The sequence below is a fragment of the Rhamphochromis longiceps genome, linkage group LG10, assembly GCF_057381845.1.
Source record: "Rhamphochromis longiceps isolate RC_006_pf linkage group LG10, R_longiceps_female_GT1.1, whole genome shotgun sequence".
In the NCBI taxonomy this organism is placed as follows: domain Eukaryota; kingdom Metazoa; phylum Chordata; class Actinopteri; order Cichliformes; family Cichlidae; genus Rhamphochromis; species Rhamphochromis longiceps.
The window spans coordinates 29570837-29588081 of NC_140566.1; the positions used below are offsets into that span (position 1 = coordinate 29570837).

A 17245-nucleotide genomic window follows, 5' to 3' on the forward strand; every position below is an offset into this window, starting at 1 on the left:
CGTGAGGAAAACACCAAGAAGTTGCAAAGTTGAACCAGCGAGTCTGCCTGTGATCCAAGAGAGCAAACATATCTAACACTATTATATGAAAAAAAATAATTTTTTATTAGCAAACCAAAGGGTTGGGCCTTTACAACTTCATTGTAAAGAGTTTAAATAGCTTTAGATTTAGGTCAGTTTAAATATGAAGTTAGAAGACCAGCGGCAGACGGGTGACCTCTCTAGGGTGAACCGTACCTGTCACCCTGTGACCCAACGGTGGGTTGGATTGGGCCATGCTTGAATGCATTACCACATAAATCATTTGTGCACACATACAACACACATGAGCCTTCTCAGAGATTGCAGTCTTTAGAGAACTATATGATTGCGGTTTGTCAAATTGGCACCAATGTACACAGTTTAATCAATTTTATTGGCTCACCATATGTTTGACATATAAAAGGTAGATCCTAGAAGTAGGGAAACAGCTGAGTAAAAAGTACCTTTAGATGTTGCTGACGTGCCCCGTTTGAGTATTTTTATTGACTTTTGAGGTTCTCCTATGTTGTGTTTTGCAGACACTGAAGCACTTGACCTCATGGAAATGAGTCTCCTGAACTCTCTTGATCAATGATGAACGTTGCGCGCCCCTGTGCGCCGGAGCCTGTGAATCCCTGCCATGTGAGTCACAGCGGACGCATGTGCTGTGCAAACACTTGTTCGAATAGCATTAGAGGCCACACACACAGATTAGCAGCTGGGGACTTAAAGATTTCTCTCAGCCGTTACATGAAAATCTCAGACCAGAGTGACTCTGGGTCTCGTAAGAAGTAGAGGTTGAAGAAATAGTTGTTAGGCAGAAAAACAGCAGGAAAGTTAATATGTTATGTGCAATTTCTATTAGTAAACTTTTTTAGATTTTGGCAAGTGAAAAAAAAGAGAAAAAATTGCCCAGTGACAGCTGATTATAAGACTAAGACACAAACAACACCTGGCAGGTGCTTAATTATTCAATCAAGATCTGTCAGCCTTTTGTGGCCTATCAGCCGGTTTGTAGCCTCATTAACTACGACGCTAATGTTGGTTTTCTATTCAGTGCCCTGATTTCATGCAGATTAGAATATCTCAACATTGGCATTGAATTTTTAAGCGTTTTCCTCTGAAGCCACAAACATGAGCTTCGTGTTTTTAGTTTTAGTTAAATATCCTAGCATCTATCAGCAAGGCTGTGGGAAGGTGGGATGCCGCAGTACTCCCTATCACAAAAGGCAGACATCACAGGACGGTCAAACGCTCCCAAATATAGACAACAAAACTTATAAACAAAAAAACCCACATCTTTATTGGGGCAAGAGTCCAAAACTCCAGACTGCAGATGAGGGGAAAACTCACCGGCAGATAAAAAGCTCAGACAGTCAGTGTTACAGAATAAGAACACAAGCAGTTTGAGGGTTTAATTATACAAAAGGGAAGATGGGAAACATCAGGGGAACACAGCTGAAGATAATCATGGAAGAGAAGTCGAGGGACTATCAAAAAGAAAAGTCAAGAACAAACTCGGCAGAAAATGTATAATAATAAACAAAAGAACAGATAAGAGCGTTTACATTTTTTTATACACTATTGCTGATGTCATTTATTTAAGAAGAAGTGATTTTGTTTTTCACCAGCATCATGGTGAAATGATGTTATCCAGTAGTAACCAGTAGTTAAAAATGGTGCATTTTTTAAAATGAGCGATCAGCGGAGATCTATCACAACCCATAAGAGTAATACAAAAAACATGATTTTTTATTTTTTTAGCACATTAAACTCTTAGAATTGTCACACGATGCATGATGGACACACCTTTCCCCAATGATTGTTATACGCTATGCAACTTCGGCTTTTGATCTGGTAAAATATATCAACAATGAGGGTTGTTATGTTTTGTTTTGTTTGTTTCTTAAGAGGCTGTAGTTTCAAGACTGGCCTACTTTTTCATGGTTTCATGATCAATTTTCTCACCTGTTTATGAGCCTAATGTTTGCAGGTTGAACAGTTTGCAGACAAAGTTAGGGAAGGACTGCTGAGATGGTTTGGACATGTACAGAGTTGGGAGAGTGGATATGTCGGTCAAAGGATGGATTTATGGATGTAGTGAAGGAGCACATGCAGAGGGTTTGTGTGAGGCAGGGGTGAGGTGGAGGCAGATGATCTGCTGTGGTGACCCCAACAGGGAGCAAATGAAAGAAGAAGAATTTAATGATACGGATTTAAGTGGTGTTGTAAAATTTCTTGTACTCTTGTGAACAAAATCTGTTGAACTACTAAAGTATTTCATATACCTGGCTGACCTCTAAGCTCCACAGCACTTTTATCTTCTCTTTTATTTCTCCCTATAAATGAATAGGTTCTACTTTAGGAACTTTTTGTACTTATTTTTTCCCTCCTATTTTCAGTGTTACCCCAATATATCAGTATTATGTCTCGCTCATAAATATGTTCAGGTTCTGGTGAATTGAGACAACTTTTGCGCTGTTTCTGCACAGAAATTCAAAGTCAGGCAGTTTCCTTACATGATGTTGCTTATCCTTTGCTGCTATCAGAATAAATGGGGATTACCTCCAACAGATCACATTGTGTCACAGCATCCTCTTCATAAGCAGCTCAATGCAAAAGCATGTCAGTTACATAGGTTACTGTGATAATGGTTTGGATCCTTTATTATATTATTATTACTTTTTTATTAAACAAGGCAGTGTTAGTAAGCAGGCAAAAAATATTGAATTATATATTGCTTTTTACACCCAGGAATTGCAAAGTACATTTAAACAAAGCAGCATTTTAAAAAGAAAACAGGACATAAAAGTTCACAAAATTTGACGTACAAGTCTTTTGGAGTAAAGTTACAATAGAACACAGAAAATAAAATTGGTGGTTAATATTTGTGCAAGAGTTGAAAACCTGAAAAGTAAATGTCATAAAAGCAGGACTGCTGCAAACACTTGATTAAATTGTCAGAGTAAACAGGGATGTCTTTCGCTGCCTTTTCACAGATCAACCTCAGAGGTTTTAGAAACGTAAGCGGAAAACTAAACTAAAAACTAAAACTGAGTGAGGAAAATATTTTAGCGAACTGGAATATTAGTAAAAACATAAACAGTGTGTGTACTTACAAAATTTAAATAACATAAAAATACACAAGAAATTTATTTGGTTTCTTTATTTTTTTTGTCAACATATGTCAACAGAAATCAGCCTGTTAATGCTTTTAGTGTATAAGTAGCTTTAAATGTTGTATAACTTCAGGTATTTCACAGGAAAGGAAACAAATTAATCTGGGAGTAATTTAAGTACTCTTTCATTTTGAGGTAATTTTGCAGTAAAACAAACAATTTCTTCATCTTACATTGTAAATACACTGCATTTTTCAGGACAGTTGAATAATAGAACATCCGTCACGCACAATAACATAATGAATACTAAATAAAGATGTAAAAAAAAAAAAAAGGGGAAATAGTGTTTGTTCTTCTGCAAAAATAACATGAAATTGCATGTGCATTACTTAAAACAACTTGCACAGTACTTACATTTACATAACAGTCTAGTAAGTTCCTTTTTCCTGTAAAAACTTCACTAAGGACCCCTTTATTCTAGTTTGCCTACTTTTCAGGAGCTATAATCACATGTAACTTCAAATAAAATGCATTGAAATTCGTCTGATTACAGTGGGATTACGCCCTTAGTTGCTGGCTGTATTATAAAGTGAGACTAATTTTTACAATGGAAGAGTCACCTTCTCCATGACATTACATCATAGTTTTCCCAAATGTACCTTTGCATTACTTACTGTACCTTATTTATTTTCTTTTTATTGTTTAATTGTATTTATATCTTTACTAAGTCCCGTTCCTGTTTTTTATTACATTTTTTCTCTTTCACTCTTAAAAAAGAGAGAAAAGGTGTTTGAATAAATACTTATAATTAAAATAAAATTTAAATAAAAACTACTGGAAAAATGTGAGGCCACGATGACTCCAGTCCACATTGTAAAGTCAGGTGGAGAGCTAAGTGTCTGTGTTTGGGACAGTTGCCAGATTGGCACCCTGTGGTTCTGGATTAGAAGCTCTGTCTTGGTCTAAGCTGAACATATTGTGACTGGTAATTACTTGTATATCAACTCTATTGCCCTTCAGTAGCTTCACTTCACCACATGAAGCTTATTTTTTATGTGCATATAATCAGACTTTAATACAGTTTTCTTTGCAGTCTAAATAAATGTTAATAGATTTATTAGTGCTCCAATGGGTATTTAGTAGATTTAGCCCCTCCCCCGTGACATGGTTTATCTTCATCACTCATATCCTCTGGGTCATTGTGTTTCTTCTCTGGCCACACAGGCTATTTATATTACTAACGTGTTTGTTTCTCCTCAGAATGAATTAGCAGAGAAGCAGTCATCTTAGTTTTATTTCTCCATTCGCCCACCTCATTCATCCTGCCTTTATTAATTCAAACCAATCTATTTGTTTTCTAACAGCTCCAAACCTCGCCTTGTTTAATTACCTTGTGTCACTCATACTCTAGTAGTTTTTCTGTGTGTGCTATAGTCAGTACAAAATACAAACCTTTAAAGACTAACAATTCCTCTTCTATAGTTCCTTAAACAAAAAGGCCACTATAAACACGTATCCCACTATATGTAACAGCCACATCACCTTTAATATAAATGAGTACAAAAACAGTAAGACAGCCTCATGTGGAAGGAAAATCATAGCTGCAACAACTATGCCTCGTACTTAAGCGATGGGATTAGCCCCAGGAATCCCAGTAAGCCTTTAACAGCCCCTATCAGACCCTTTAAACTCTGCACCCGCCCCCTGTTTCCTTCACTGGTTGAACCACAGGACTGTGTGTCTCGGCTCTGAAAGGACTGATGGTGATCAGACTTTTTGTTCACCTCCTCATATTAGATCTCAGACCTCTTACGGCTCCTAAAACCCATCACGAACTATAGCACGTCTCTGATCTAGTTTATTTAAGTGTGCAATACGAAATGTGTCTGGTGTACACAGTCTCTGCAACTTTTGTAGTGATTTTATGGCACACAGCTCTACCACAAATGCAGTCCATTGCCCTTTGAGATCAGTGGAGCTTTTTGAAGCTATAGACTGACATGTTTTCATTAGGAATGGGTGGAGGCTCAAACAAAGCTAAAACAGAGTCTACAATTCAACATGAATCTAAAAGAATGATAATAATGATAATACTGCTCTGTATTGGTGGGAGTTAGCCAAAAATGTTCACCATAACAGCTTTGTAGGTGATAGGAAGCCTAATGTTTGTGTCAGGACAGCTTAGATTTGCTCCTAAATGCTCCAAAAATAAATGAACGCAGTCATAACTTCAATCTTACGCACCTGCAAAAATACTGTAGATGGTTTGTAATAAATTGGGGTTGATGATGGCAGCACAGGCTGACAACAATATAAACTTAGATATCTTTTGTGTACATTGCTAATGCTGACATACTCTCGTGTTGGCAACTGTTAGTCTTCAAAAATCATCCATGTTTCAGCTCGTTTCAGACTGGGGGAAGCAGCAAATCAAAGGAAAGCTGGCTTAAAATGAGAGGAAGTGCCTATTTTGAGTAGAGTTAATAGTATAGAGGTGGAAAAAAGCATAATATATCATAATGAATTAAAAGTAGACGTTTTTTCTTGGTCTCAACCCCACGTGGCAAAGAACATGAAAAACTTGTGTATCCTGTTTTTTTCCCCCCTCATCTGTTCTCTCATCTCGTTATCCAAAAAAACCTGTTGAACAGTCTTTGTTTTGGTGACTTTCCCTCAAACTGTGTGTATAAAAATGTGTAATTCATACATACGAAGTAGATGCAGTCTGTTGTCTCAAAGTTAATGTGATGTCTGTGACTGGTTTCATTTTAGAGCCCTCATATGGTGACTTCTGATGACCTGGAATCAACACGAGGCTGAACCATGGTCATTCTGCAACAGGTGGGTCCTGTACCAAATGGTTCTGAATGTCTTCCAACCTCTTTGTCCTGTCCGTGTATTAAAAGTAAGTTCTTAAGTTCGTTTCTGTACAAACGTTCTGTGGGAATTATGGATGGACATTAATGTAAAAAGTCAGGTAATATTTTTTCCTTTGCTGATATTTATTATTTTTAAACTTAGGTGGAGTTTCTGTTGGTGTCCATGTTGTAATGGGACCTGGTTAGACATTGACATCAGCAGTTTATTTGTTGTAGCAGAGAGGCACAGATTTTACTTTGAAGGAAATGAGTCTCAGTTTCTGGTTTGCATCATACTTTTTGCAGTTTCCCTACCTCTCTGCGAGTATTTGGAGAGTATTTGCACCCAAGTTGATAACAAAAAATATATTGGAGAACAAAGCAATTACAAGGAACTTTTCAATGCATTACTCGCCAAAAGATTTTTAGTAGCGACCAGTGGACCAGTGTTTTTGCCAGTGGAGAATTTTTTTTTTGCATGGATCCATAAGTCAAAAGTTTGGGTTACTATCTCAAAATTTTGAGAAAATAATTTGAAATTTCAAGTTATTTCATATCAGATGCTTTAATTGTCTGAGGTCTAAGTCTTCTTAGATGCTGACTCTACCATAATATTATTTTTTAGAGAAAGGCTAAACAGACTAGTGTTTTTAATTCTTTTTGTTTGTCATTGATTTTATTTTTTGTCTAATCGCAGAGACTCAGGAGAAGTTATTTTTGCTGAGGGTTAGAGTTGAGGTTAGGGTGATCACGCTTCAGTGCATTTGTATTATGATGGTTTCTTTTGATTTTCCACTGAGGTACAGAGCTTTCCCTAATGACTTAAGCCTCTGCCATAACCACAAACTTGATACACAGTATTCTGTGTTTGATTATTTAAGAAGGGAAAATTAAACTCAATTTTGTAAGGGCTCAGAAGTCAGTAGGTGAATATCTGAGCACGGCAGCACTTTTTTACTGTCTGTCTGAAGGATCATTTGGGATTTATTGAAGGAGGGCGGAAGGTTACTGAACTCGTTCATTTTCTTCTTCCATATTATTATTATGAGAGGCCATAATCGTTACATCAACCTTGCCAGTGCCTCTGTTCATAAAAGATCGGCTTAAAATCCAGATTGTGGCTCTACTACTTTAACACAAAAAGCATAGTTTAGGTCTCTTTAGCATCAACTCATGCAAGTAGGTCAGTTTAACCTGACATTTTAGTGTCTTATGGGAATGTTTGTTTGTTATGGTGGGCCAGCCAGCAGGTTTAATGATTTTAAATTAAATTAAAATGTAAAAAGAAACAACCGAAAATCAAATTGTGAGCAAGAATGATTTATTCAGCATGAGCTCCACAGTCCTGACACACTAAATATAGAAAAAGCTGGGCAGTTACCTCATATCAGGCCATCAATAGTTTCCCTTTCAATAACTAGATGCCAGTGCCTTTCTCCCCCGAGAGTCCTGCAGGGCACGACTCAGACACTCCTGCACCGTTTCAATCTCAGCTCAGAGCCACGGCTATGAATCTCATTCGAGTGGGAGACATCTGGATGTTGTTAAATGGAAGCAAAAATAGCATCTTTAAGGTCACAGTCTAGACTGTGGGGATGAACGCTGAGCATCGTGCTGCAGTGTTATGATGAGGTTTATACCAGGGGCCTGTTCTTCGTACCGCGCTAAGTGAGTTAGCTGGATGAGATTGTTGACGATTTCGCGTGATCCTGGATCGTTCGGTTCCCCGAAGCCCATCCGGGACTTGCTGTCATAGCAACAGAGCCGTAAGCGTAAACCTGCTGGGGAGCAGGTTTACTTTATGTAAACAGGATTAGATCGCGGCCACGCAGGTATGCCCGCGTCATTCATACGAAAGCAACAGCGATATTCCACCACTGTTTCACCATAAATAAATAACATCAATGTAACTAAAGACAATGCAGCACCTGATCCATTTATTGATTTCACACAGGTCATTTCCTAAAAAAGGGAAATGTACTATTAACATTCTATTACATGTATGTGATTATTACAGATTTAATTCATATTTCAGAGTAGCAATTGTAAATTACTTCGTGTAATCAAGATGAGAGACCACGGCTATAAAAGCGAAGGTGGATTTGGGAAGCCTGTTGCAGCCATGTCCTGTCCGTATACGCAAGCCACCCATTGCGGAAGGTGCAAGATTGATAAGGAGAGTCCTCAGAATTCAGCGTATATTGCGGGACAGACAGGATCCTTTAGCTCAGCGCGACAGTGTGCTCATAGAGAGATATCGATTTTCCCGTGAGGGTATTATTTACTTAACCAACTTGTTGACGAGGGGGTGCAGGACCACCACCTGTCTTTTTTTGCTCTGCCCTTTTCTTGGTTGCTGTTATAAACAAACAGATTATTTCAGGGTCTCTTTCCAAGAGACTAAAAGCAATATAAGTGATAAATATTACCATTCTGTAGAACATTCTTATATTTCACTTTTACCTGTTCCCATGTTCTAGTGGGTCCTGTCGTGGCTCTAATGTGAAAGAGGATAAAATATAACATATTATAATATAATGTAATATAATATTGGATAATATAGTGTAATATAATAAATCTACCCTACCGCCTACTGGTGTTGGCCAGAGGGGCCGATGGCGCGATATGGCAGCCTGGCTTCTGTCAGTCTGCCCCAGGGCAGCTGTGGCTACAACTGTAGCTGCCTCCACCAGTGTGTGAATGTGAGAGTGACTGAATAGTGGCATTGTAAAGCGCTTTGGGTGCCTTGAAAAGCGCTATATCAATCCACTCCATTATTATTGTTATTATTAAATTACTTACGAGTTTAATTTGTCAGCAACTTCCTGCCAGCCCTCGCTCCTTGCTTTTGCAGCCTTTGCAGTGTTCCCTTGCGTTCTGATTAAACTCTGAAACTCCTGAAATCCCTCACTCAAGAGTTCTTGCTCTGCTGCCGAAAAATACCGAGCCGAGCGCGCTCCGTCGACATTTTCGCCGACCAATCAGAGGGTTGCCGATCAATGTTTCTACTATCGATGCGTAGCCCCTTTTACGACACCCAGTGATCTCACATTACTGCGTCCAGCTGTATTAATCGTCAACAGCAGGTGTGTTCGGGAACCGGATTAGCGCGCTCACGGTTAGCGCGATGGTTTGGTCTTGGATGTTTCATTTGATCTTGGATGTAGTAAGCGACGTACGAAGCACAGGGCCCAGCTCCCCTTCTGATTTACATCTAAATGACACCTCGTGTTTGTCATTCATTGGCAAAACACAAAATGACCTCTGTGCTGACACGTCTAAGATGATAAATGCACTTTTTTAGGGTCGGCTGTGTTCATCTCCAGGGGGCTTGCTTTTCATAGTATGTCTAATGGCACAGTCAGTGCCATGATTGGTTGACTGTTTTGTAGATTTTTAATACCTCCTGTAGCAACCTGCTCAGTCATGGTTTTTGCTAAGTGTTGGTTCCACCTCAGGAAAATTAAGCCTTATTTGTTGTTACGTAGGGTTACCTAAGTCTCAGTGTTACATCATGGCCTTCCTGGTGGATGTGGTCAAGTTTAAATCCTTTTTTCAGGCTAAATCCTCAAAAATCCTCAAAAATGTAACTAGTTGGCAGCTGAAAAACTGGGTAACTGGGTGTGTGGTGCAACTGATATTTCCTGGTTATCCAACATGTATATTCAAATAGTTGAATGCAGACAAGGAGACCATAACAAATGTCACGTACAGCTAAGGCACATGCAGCTCATCAGGTTTTGCAGCTGTTACGGGGAAAACCTGATGTTTTCTGCTCAAATTTCAAAATAACATCTAGGAATAAAAAGAGTTAAAGTATAAGTATGAGATAAGAAATTATATGATTACAAACAGTTGACATCTTTGGTTACAGATTTTTTTTAACAAGTGCTCTGAACTTCCCCAGGGAGATAAAAAAAAATCATTCAGCTTCAGTTTACTCTGATATTATGATGTTATTCTATTACTTCCTGCAGTCTTTAACTAAAGTTTTGTAATCCAGGGGGACTATGTGTGGCTGGATCTTAAAACGGGCCGGGAGTTTGACGTCCCCCTGGGAGCCGTGGTCAAACTGTGCGACTCTGGACAGATCCAGGTTCTGGATGATGAAGGCCGGGTAAGTTTGCAGAAAAGCAGGAAGGACCTGAAAGCAGTACTCCAAGGTAGACTACATAAACAAGAGAAACTAGAATTTAGGTTTTTCAAATATGAAAACAAGGGAGACTGCGTAGATACTGTGATAAGGACTGAAAGTGGACTGACGCTATATACACACACAGAGTATAATCAGCGAGGACTTGATGACAGGAACTAAAGGCCAAAAAGGCCAAAAACAGAGGAAAAAAATCTGAAATTTATAAACTAAGAGCTCTAAACGCACAAGCTTAGATTCTAAATAAATCAAGAATAGTTAACAATAGACCTGAATTCAGAGTCCAAAACTCAGACTGTGTTTTGCTGTTGCACACTTGTATTGTATTAGACCATTAAACCTAATCTGCGTCCAATAATTTGTAATGCTTTTCATGATCATGGGTTTTAAATGGTTTGAACTTTTTTGAGTATTTGCTTCATTCTTAGTTCACTTATTACTTTTGTTTTTCTTCATGTGTTCCCTTAGTATTTTGAGCCCTTGTTTCTTAGTTCGAGCTTCTGTTTGTATTAGTTTGATCCATCAGTGTCTCGCTTCATGTTCAGTGTTTCTATTTAGTTTGTGTTTTACTAAGTCTCCCATGCATTGTCTCTAGTTTTAGTTTCTGTCATTTAACTTAATTGTGTTCAGTTGTGTTTAGTTCCCCTTCTGTTTCCACTTACCTCCTTGTGTCATGTGTATTTTTAGCCTCAGTTTGCCTGTGTTCTTTGTTACGTTGTACTGTGTTCTGATCTCTTGTTTCTAGTGTGTTCCCGATATGGTTTCCTTTGGCTTTTGAACTTTGTTTTGTCTTTTTTTAAGGTTTTTTTTGTTTTTTTTGTTTTTTCATTCCCCGTCTAAACATCACTGTACCCTGAATCTGTTTAGACGACAGGTAGCATACAGATATTTTTGTCCTTTTAAAATGACACAAAACTGCCAATTAATTCTTTCCGTCAAAGAAGGATGAGTCAGTGTGACTTCATGTGGCTTTTGAGGCCTTTGTTCCTCTAATCTGCTTCCTCATTCCTCACCAATGCAGGAGCACTGGATTTCCCCTCAAAATGCCACCAACATCAAACCCATGCACCCAACCTCCATACATGGGGTGGAGGACATGATCCGTCTGGGTGACCTCAATGAAGCTGGCATCCTCCGTAACCTGCTAATCCGCTATAATGAATGCGTCATCTACGTAAGTTTCCCTTTGTGGCACCAACGCAGCTGCATTTACGATCGCCTAAGGTGCAATTAGTTTCTGTAACTTCCAGGCCTTTTACTCGCATGTTCAGCAAAGCAGTAACCACTGGCTTTGGCCCAGTTAAGGTCTTATTCAGGTTAATCTGTTTACTTGTATCTTAAGCGCCCAGCAACAGCAGCATTTACTTGTTGCTATAAATAAAACAGAACGTCCCTTCCTTGCTGTTTGACCGGAGGTTCACCGATAGAAACAGGCATTTGTACTTGTAAAACACCCAATCTTAGAAATGCTAGTAAGTCAAAGTTAAGACCACTAAATAGGAATAATAGAGACATTATTTTTATAATCATCTCATATATTTTGGAGAGCATAAAATTTTGTTTTATACCCTGTCAGTAGTGTTTGATTCACATATTTTGTCCCTGAGTTTTTGATCTATCTCATGTTTAAAACATCGACTTTCGTCTGTCTTTGGGTGTCTGCAGACGTATACAGGCTCAATACTGGTAGCAGTCAACCCTTACCAGCTGCTGCCCATCTATACTCCAGACCAGATCCGCCTCTACACCAATAAGAAGATCGGCGAGATGCCGCCGCACATATTCGCCATCGCAGACAACTGTTACTTCAACATGCAGCGGAACAACAAGGACCAGTGCTGCATCATCAGGTTTGTGCTTGATCATTTCATAAGAACTCAAAGTGATGGACGTGCGCCATTTCTAAACAGGAAAAACTCTGCAGTTAATCTGCAAGCCTCTGTTGGTTAAAAAGGCTGGTCATAGTTAGTATCCTTTGTGTGCTGCTGCTGTTTGAATAGTTTATTTGTAATGAAATCATCATGTTTATTGCATGACTGTGTCACTGTTTTCTTTATGAGGCAGCGGTGAGTCTGGAGCTGGGAAGACTGAGAGCACAAAGCTGATTCTGCAGTTCCTCGCTGCCATCAGCGGGCAGCACTCCTGGATAGAGCAGCAAGTCCTAGAAGCCACGCCTATCCTCGAAGGTAAGCATTAAACTCCAAAAAAGATCACCTTCAGTCCACGAATGGACAGTGAACATGGAAGAAAGTGTCATGGGTCACCTTCATCGTCTGGTTTGTCAATTTCTTCAGCTTTCGGCAATGCCAAGACAATTCGAAATGACAACTCCAGTCGCTTTGGGAAGTACATAGATATCCACTTCAACAAGCGAGGGGCCATTGAAGGAGCCAAAATAGAGCAGTACCTGCTGGAGAAGTCCCGCGTGTGTCGACAGGTGAGAAACCAGATCCAGATTAAATATGTTAAATCTTTCACAACTCCAACCACAATTAGTCAACATTTGTAGACAGATGGATGGTAAGCAATGATCTAGACCTGAGAATGCAGTTTGGGATGGGGCTGAGTGAAGATTGATGGCTGCTCCTGGGTAGAGGTTATCTGACAGCGAGTCTAGCAGTTGTGATCCTGCTTCTAAACCTTAGATAAATACAGTTTAATATTTTTTTACAAAATCAAAAGTCTGACATCAATGACAGACATACAGTCTCAAGTTTATATGATGACTGTTTTTACTACTAAAATAAATGACACATTAGCCAAATAATAAACAAATAGAGAAGATATTGTGCACATATTTGCAATAAATATTGAAGAATTAAATTATTAATTTAACTAAAACTGCAAGACGTTGGATGGTGATTTTGTTTGTTTGGGTTTGTGATTATTTTCAATTTATTTAAATTCAGTTTTATTAATATAGCTCCAAAGCACAGCAACCGTTGCCTAAGTTGTTGTAAGGTAGTAAGATAAAGACCCTACGATAGTAGAAAGAAAACACAAACAATCAGACAATCAGAAAAACTCCCTTTTAACAGGAGGGAGTCTCACCTGTCTTAATGTTTTACTAGTTTGTCATTTATTATTTGTTTATACAGCAGCTGCCTTCACTTTGGTGCTCACAGGAGTTGTTATATTTAATGGTAAATGGCCTGTATTTGTATAGCGCTTTTACTAGTCCTGCCTAGGGACCCCAAAGCACTTTACACACCCAATCATCCACCCATTCACACACACATTCACACACTGGTGGAGGCAAGCTACAATCAAACTCTTCACAGCTGAATCAAAGTGTGTAATTAGTCATTTATTTATCATTAATTAAACAGGGGCAGATGAACTATTCAGTCTCCCTGCATATGTGGACATATTACATACAAAAAAAATAAATACTGGTCCAAGATTAATAATATATACTCTTTATGATACGTAAACAGTATCACGTAGATGCTGCTTACATGTGCATAGCATATTGTGTGTCGGACATACAGGGTTTGCTTCTTTCTTGCTCCTGCAGGCTCCAGATGAGAGAAACTACCATATTTTCTACTGCATGTTGAAGGGCATGGCTCCTGAAATGAAGTCAAAGCTGGGCCTGGGCCTTGCCACAGACTACTCCTACCTCACTATGGTGAGTCTCGCCAGTTAATTACTCATTTTTAGTGATAAAAATGAGTAATTAAGAAATCGATGTACCCATCATACAGCTGAGTTTAGCACTTTGAACATCACTGTGTTGTTTGTTTATAACAGGGTGGACTACTGCAGTGCTCTGCTATCTGCTCTATTAAAAATGTTTTTAATTAACCTCAATATATTTCAAACCTCTACAGTCTGAGTGTTTACTGGGCCTGGAAGGAGAGAACACACTGGTGCCTTTCAGCTTACATGTTGCTTTTAAAATCACTCTCTTGTCTTTAAAGCTCTTTATGTTCTTGCTCCAGTATGTAGTGCACCCTCTCCGGTCCTCCACAACCAAAGGATTAACAAAGTGTTATTTTAGTAAAAGAAAAAATTACCAATCATAATAAAGTATGTCTCAATTAATGCATGAGGTTACAATAAAAACAGTGAGTGGAAAAAGACTGTGCCCTTGTGTCCTGATGGTAAAATGAAGCTAAAGTACAGAAACATAAATGGTGCAGTAAATGTTGTGCACAAAGCTTCAGGGATCATAAGTAATATAATAATAATGTAAAGTTAATTTACCGTTTCCGATAAAGAGCAGCACGTAGCTGCTTCCCAGAGCATTTCACTCGGAGCTGTCAGGTGAAACCCATTAAGCCACATTGCAGTTACCTGGAGCCGCTGGCCTGGTTCTGCTCATAAACAGCAGACCTGAAGTTGGATTTCTTTTATATCACAGGGTAGCTGCACAAAGTGTGACGGTCGTAACGACCTGAGTGATTATTCCAGCATCCTGTCAGCCATGAAGGTTCTCATGTTCACCGAGACAGAAACCTGGGAGATTTCCAAGCTTCTGGCTGCCATCCTGCATATGGGAAACCTGCGATTCGAGGGTGCGTGAATACACAAATCTGAAGCATCAATCAGAAAATTTGCAAACTTTACAAACCTGTGAAGAAAACGATGTTCTGTCTTGCTTCCCTCAGCTCGTACCTATGATAATTTAGACGCCTGTGTGGTTGTGAGATCTCCTGACTTGGTGACCGCTGCGTCGCTTATGGAGGTCTGTAACTGTTCTCACACACATGATTGACACACAACCATTTTACTGTTCTTCCTTAGAAAAGAGTGGCTTTAAATCTCTTTCAAATTGATATCTGGCAGTTTTTTTGGTGATGCTTTTGTTGGTCGTTGTGAACCGTAGGTGGAGCCTAAAGATGTGATGGTGTGTTTGACGACACGAACCCTCATCACACGTGGTGAAAGTGTTGTCACCCCTCTAAGTGTGGAGCAAGGCCTGGATGTCAGGGACGCCTTTGTTAAGGTACTGATTTTGTCCTGTTTTAGAGGTAATACACGTAATCACCAAGTCTTTCACAGATCATGTTGTGATTGTCCTCCAGACAATCCAACTTCTTCTTTCTACGAGTCTGTCTTTCTGCAGACACACTCTACAGCTATAGCTGGTAACAGAGTCCTTGACTTACTCTCCAGGAGATCTGCTGTGAGCTAAAGAGCCAATTTAGCCATTACCTGCAAGTTGGAGAGCTCGTTCATGTACAACTATGCAAGACTCACTTATTCTGCAGAGCAGGCGAGAATTTAAGACCCTAGATAATATTACAAGGCATGGACATTTGTTGTCACTGTCATGATGGTTTTATGGAGCTTGGTTAGGAGAGCCTGCACAGGTGCGATACACACACAGACCTGGAAGGTGCTGGCTTACCTTAAAATGTGTCCCTCCACTTACCCCCCTATGCTGGTGGATGGGACACTGCTTGTTATTTCTACACCTTTGGTGGTAATTGTGTAACATTTTCCCATTCCTAATAACTATGAAGTATTTATGTTGGAGTGAAGTCTGGGAAAGGGTCTGTGGGAAAATATTTTTGGGAGTCTCCGAACCTTAATGACGCTAATGACGTTGCCGTACAACGAAGACAATGATGGTGATGAAGAAGCACACTTAGGAGGCGGTGAGCGAGTCTGCTTCAGCAAAGTTCATGAATTCTGTCATCCAGGGGATCTACGGGAGGTTGTTTATCTGGATAGTGGATAAGATTAATGCTGCCATATACCGACCTCCTTCCTGCGAGAGTACCATCATCCGAAGATCCATCGGTTTGCTGGACATCTTTGGCTTTGAGAACTTTATCGTCAACAGGTGAGAAGTTGTGTAAAAGAGTGTTTTTGTAGATCATTTATGCTACTTTATTAGTTTAACGCTGTCATCTTTTTTTTTTTTCCACTGTAGTTTTGAGCAGCTGTGCATCAACTTCGCCAACGAGAACTTGCAGCAATTCTTTGTCCGCCACGTCTTTAAACTGGAGCAGGAAGAATACAACCTGGAGGACATCAGCTGGCAGCACATTGAGTTCACAGACAACCAGGATGCATTGGACATGATCGCCAACAAACCCATGAACATCATCTCCCTCATAGATGAAGAGAGCAAGTTTCCCAAGGTGCAACAGATATTTAGTAGATACTTGTAAAGATAAGTCTTACTGAATTTGGCTTTGATTGATGTGCGTTTTTTTTTTTTTTCTTTTCAGGGAACTGATGCTACGATGCTGTATAAGCTCAACTCTCAGCACAAGCTCAACTCCAACTACATTCCTCCTAAAAACTGCTACGAAACCCAGTTTGGTATCCAGCACTTTGCAGGAGTGGTACATTACGAGACCAGAGGTACGTCCCTGTTCATCAGATTTTTTCTGTTTGTGTTGGTTTGTCTGATTTAAACTTATATTGAAGCAATGATTTTTATTCTCTCACTGATACGTTTAAAAATGCCAGCAGGAATCGACTGTACTGAACAGACCAGTCACAAAAGTTGCATAGACCTGACGTGTAGTTACATTTCTAGGGAGGTGCACATCAGGTTACAACGTTGATTTCCCGCTGAAGCATAAATTTCCAGTAACTCCAGACCCTAATTTGGCCTTTGAAGGTTGTTTTCCCGAGTCTTTCAATCAAGTGGGTGAAATAAACATTCTATCAAAAGGTCATTCAGAAAAGTTAGCAGCAGGCACACTGAGAGGATATTGATTCTGAAATCAACCTGTCCTGACAGGATTTTTCTTGTTTCCTCAAAACAAATGTGTTCTTCCCGAGTTATTACTTTTAAAAGGTCAGTAGGGAAAGTTACCAGCAGGCACATTAAGATCATATTGATTAAAAAATAACTTTGGTCTGAAGAAGTTTTTTCTGAGGAAGCACAGACAGTTCGGATGAGGGTCTCATGGAGGGTGTTTGGCCACAGCAGTCTTAATAGATGCTTCATCACATCTGACCAGAGCTCTCACCTCTCAGGCTCTTACAGCTGCTGGAGAAACTAATCATTATCACATACTCTGAGCTGGTCCAAAAATGAACACTTTGTTTCACAAGATTCACTCAGAATTACATTAAAGAGGATATTAAGGATAAATATCGGTTTCAATCAGAAATTCTTCATCTGC

At 39.4% G+C, this 17245-nt stretch overlaps 1 protein-coding gene across 1 annotated transcript in view; it reads left to right on the top strand.

Annotated features, from left to right (window-relative positions):
• Nucleotides 1–561: 561 nt before the first annotated feature.
• The window catches only part of myo7ab (myosin VIIAb), a 53041-nt gene continuing 36357 nt past the window's right edge, over nucleotides 562–17245 (top strand). The window contains exons 1-14 of the mRNA XM_085421251.1: nucleotides 562–663; nucleotides 5913–5981; nucleotides 10002–10115; nucleotides 11173–11325; nucleotides 11817–12001; nucleotides 12216–12337; nucleotides 12446–12588; nucleotides 13669–13782; nucleotides 14518–14671; nucleotides 14765–14841; nucleotides 14983–15102; nucleotides 15803–15945; nucleotides 16036–16246; nucleotides 16337–16472. Coding sequence (XP_085277377.1) covers nucleotides 5964–5981; nucleotides 10002–10115; nucleotides 11173–11325; nucleotides 11817–12001; nucleotides 12216–12337; nucleotides 12446–12588; nucleotides 13669–13782; nucleotides 14518–14671; nucleotides 14765–14841; nucleotides 14983–15102; nucleotides 15803–15945; nucleotides 16036–16246; nucleotides 16337–16472 — 1690 coding nt within the window. The 5' untranslated portion in view covers nucleotides 562–663; nucleotides 5913–5963. The remainder of the gene's footprint in view (nucleotides 664–5912; nucleotides 5982–10001; nucleotides 10116–11172; nucleotides 11326–11816; nucleotides 12002–12215; nucleotides 12338–12445; nucleotides 12589–13668; nucleotides 13783–14517; nucleotides 14672–14764; nucleotides 14842–14982; nucleotides 15103–15802; nucleotides 15946–16035; nucleotides 16247–16336; nucleotides 16473–17245) is intronic.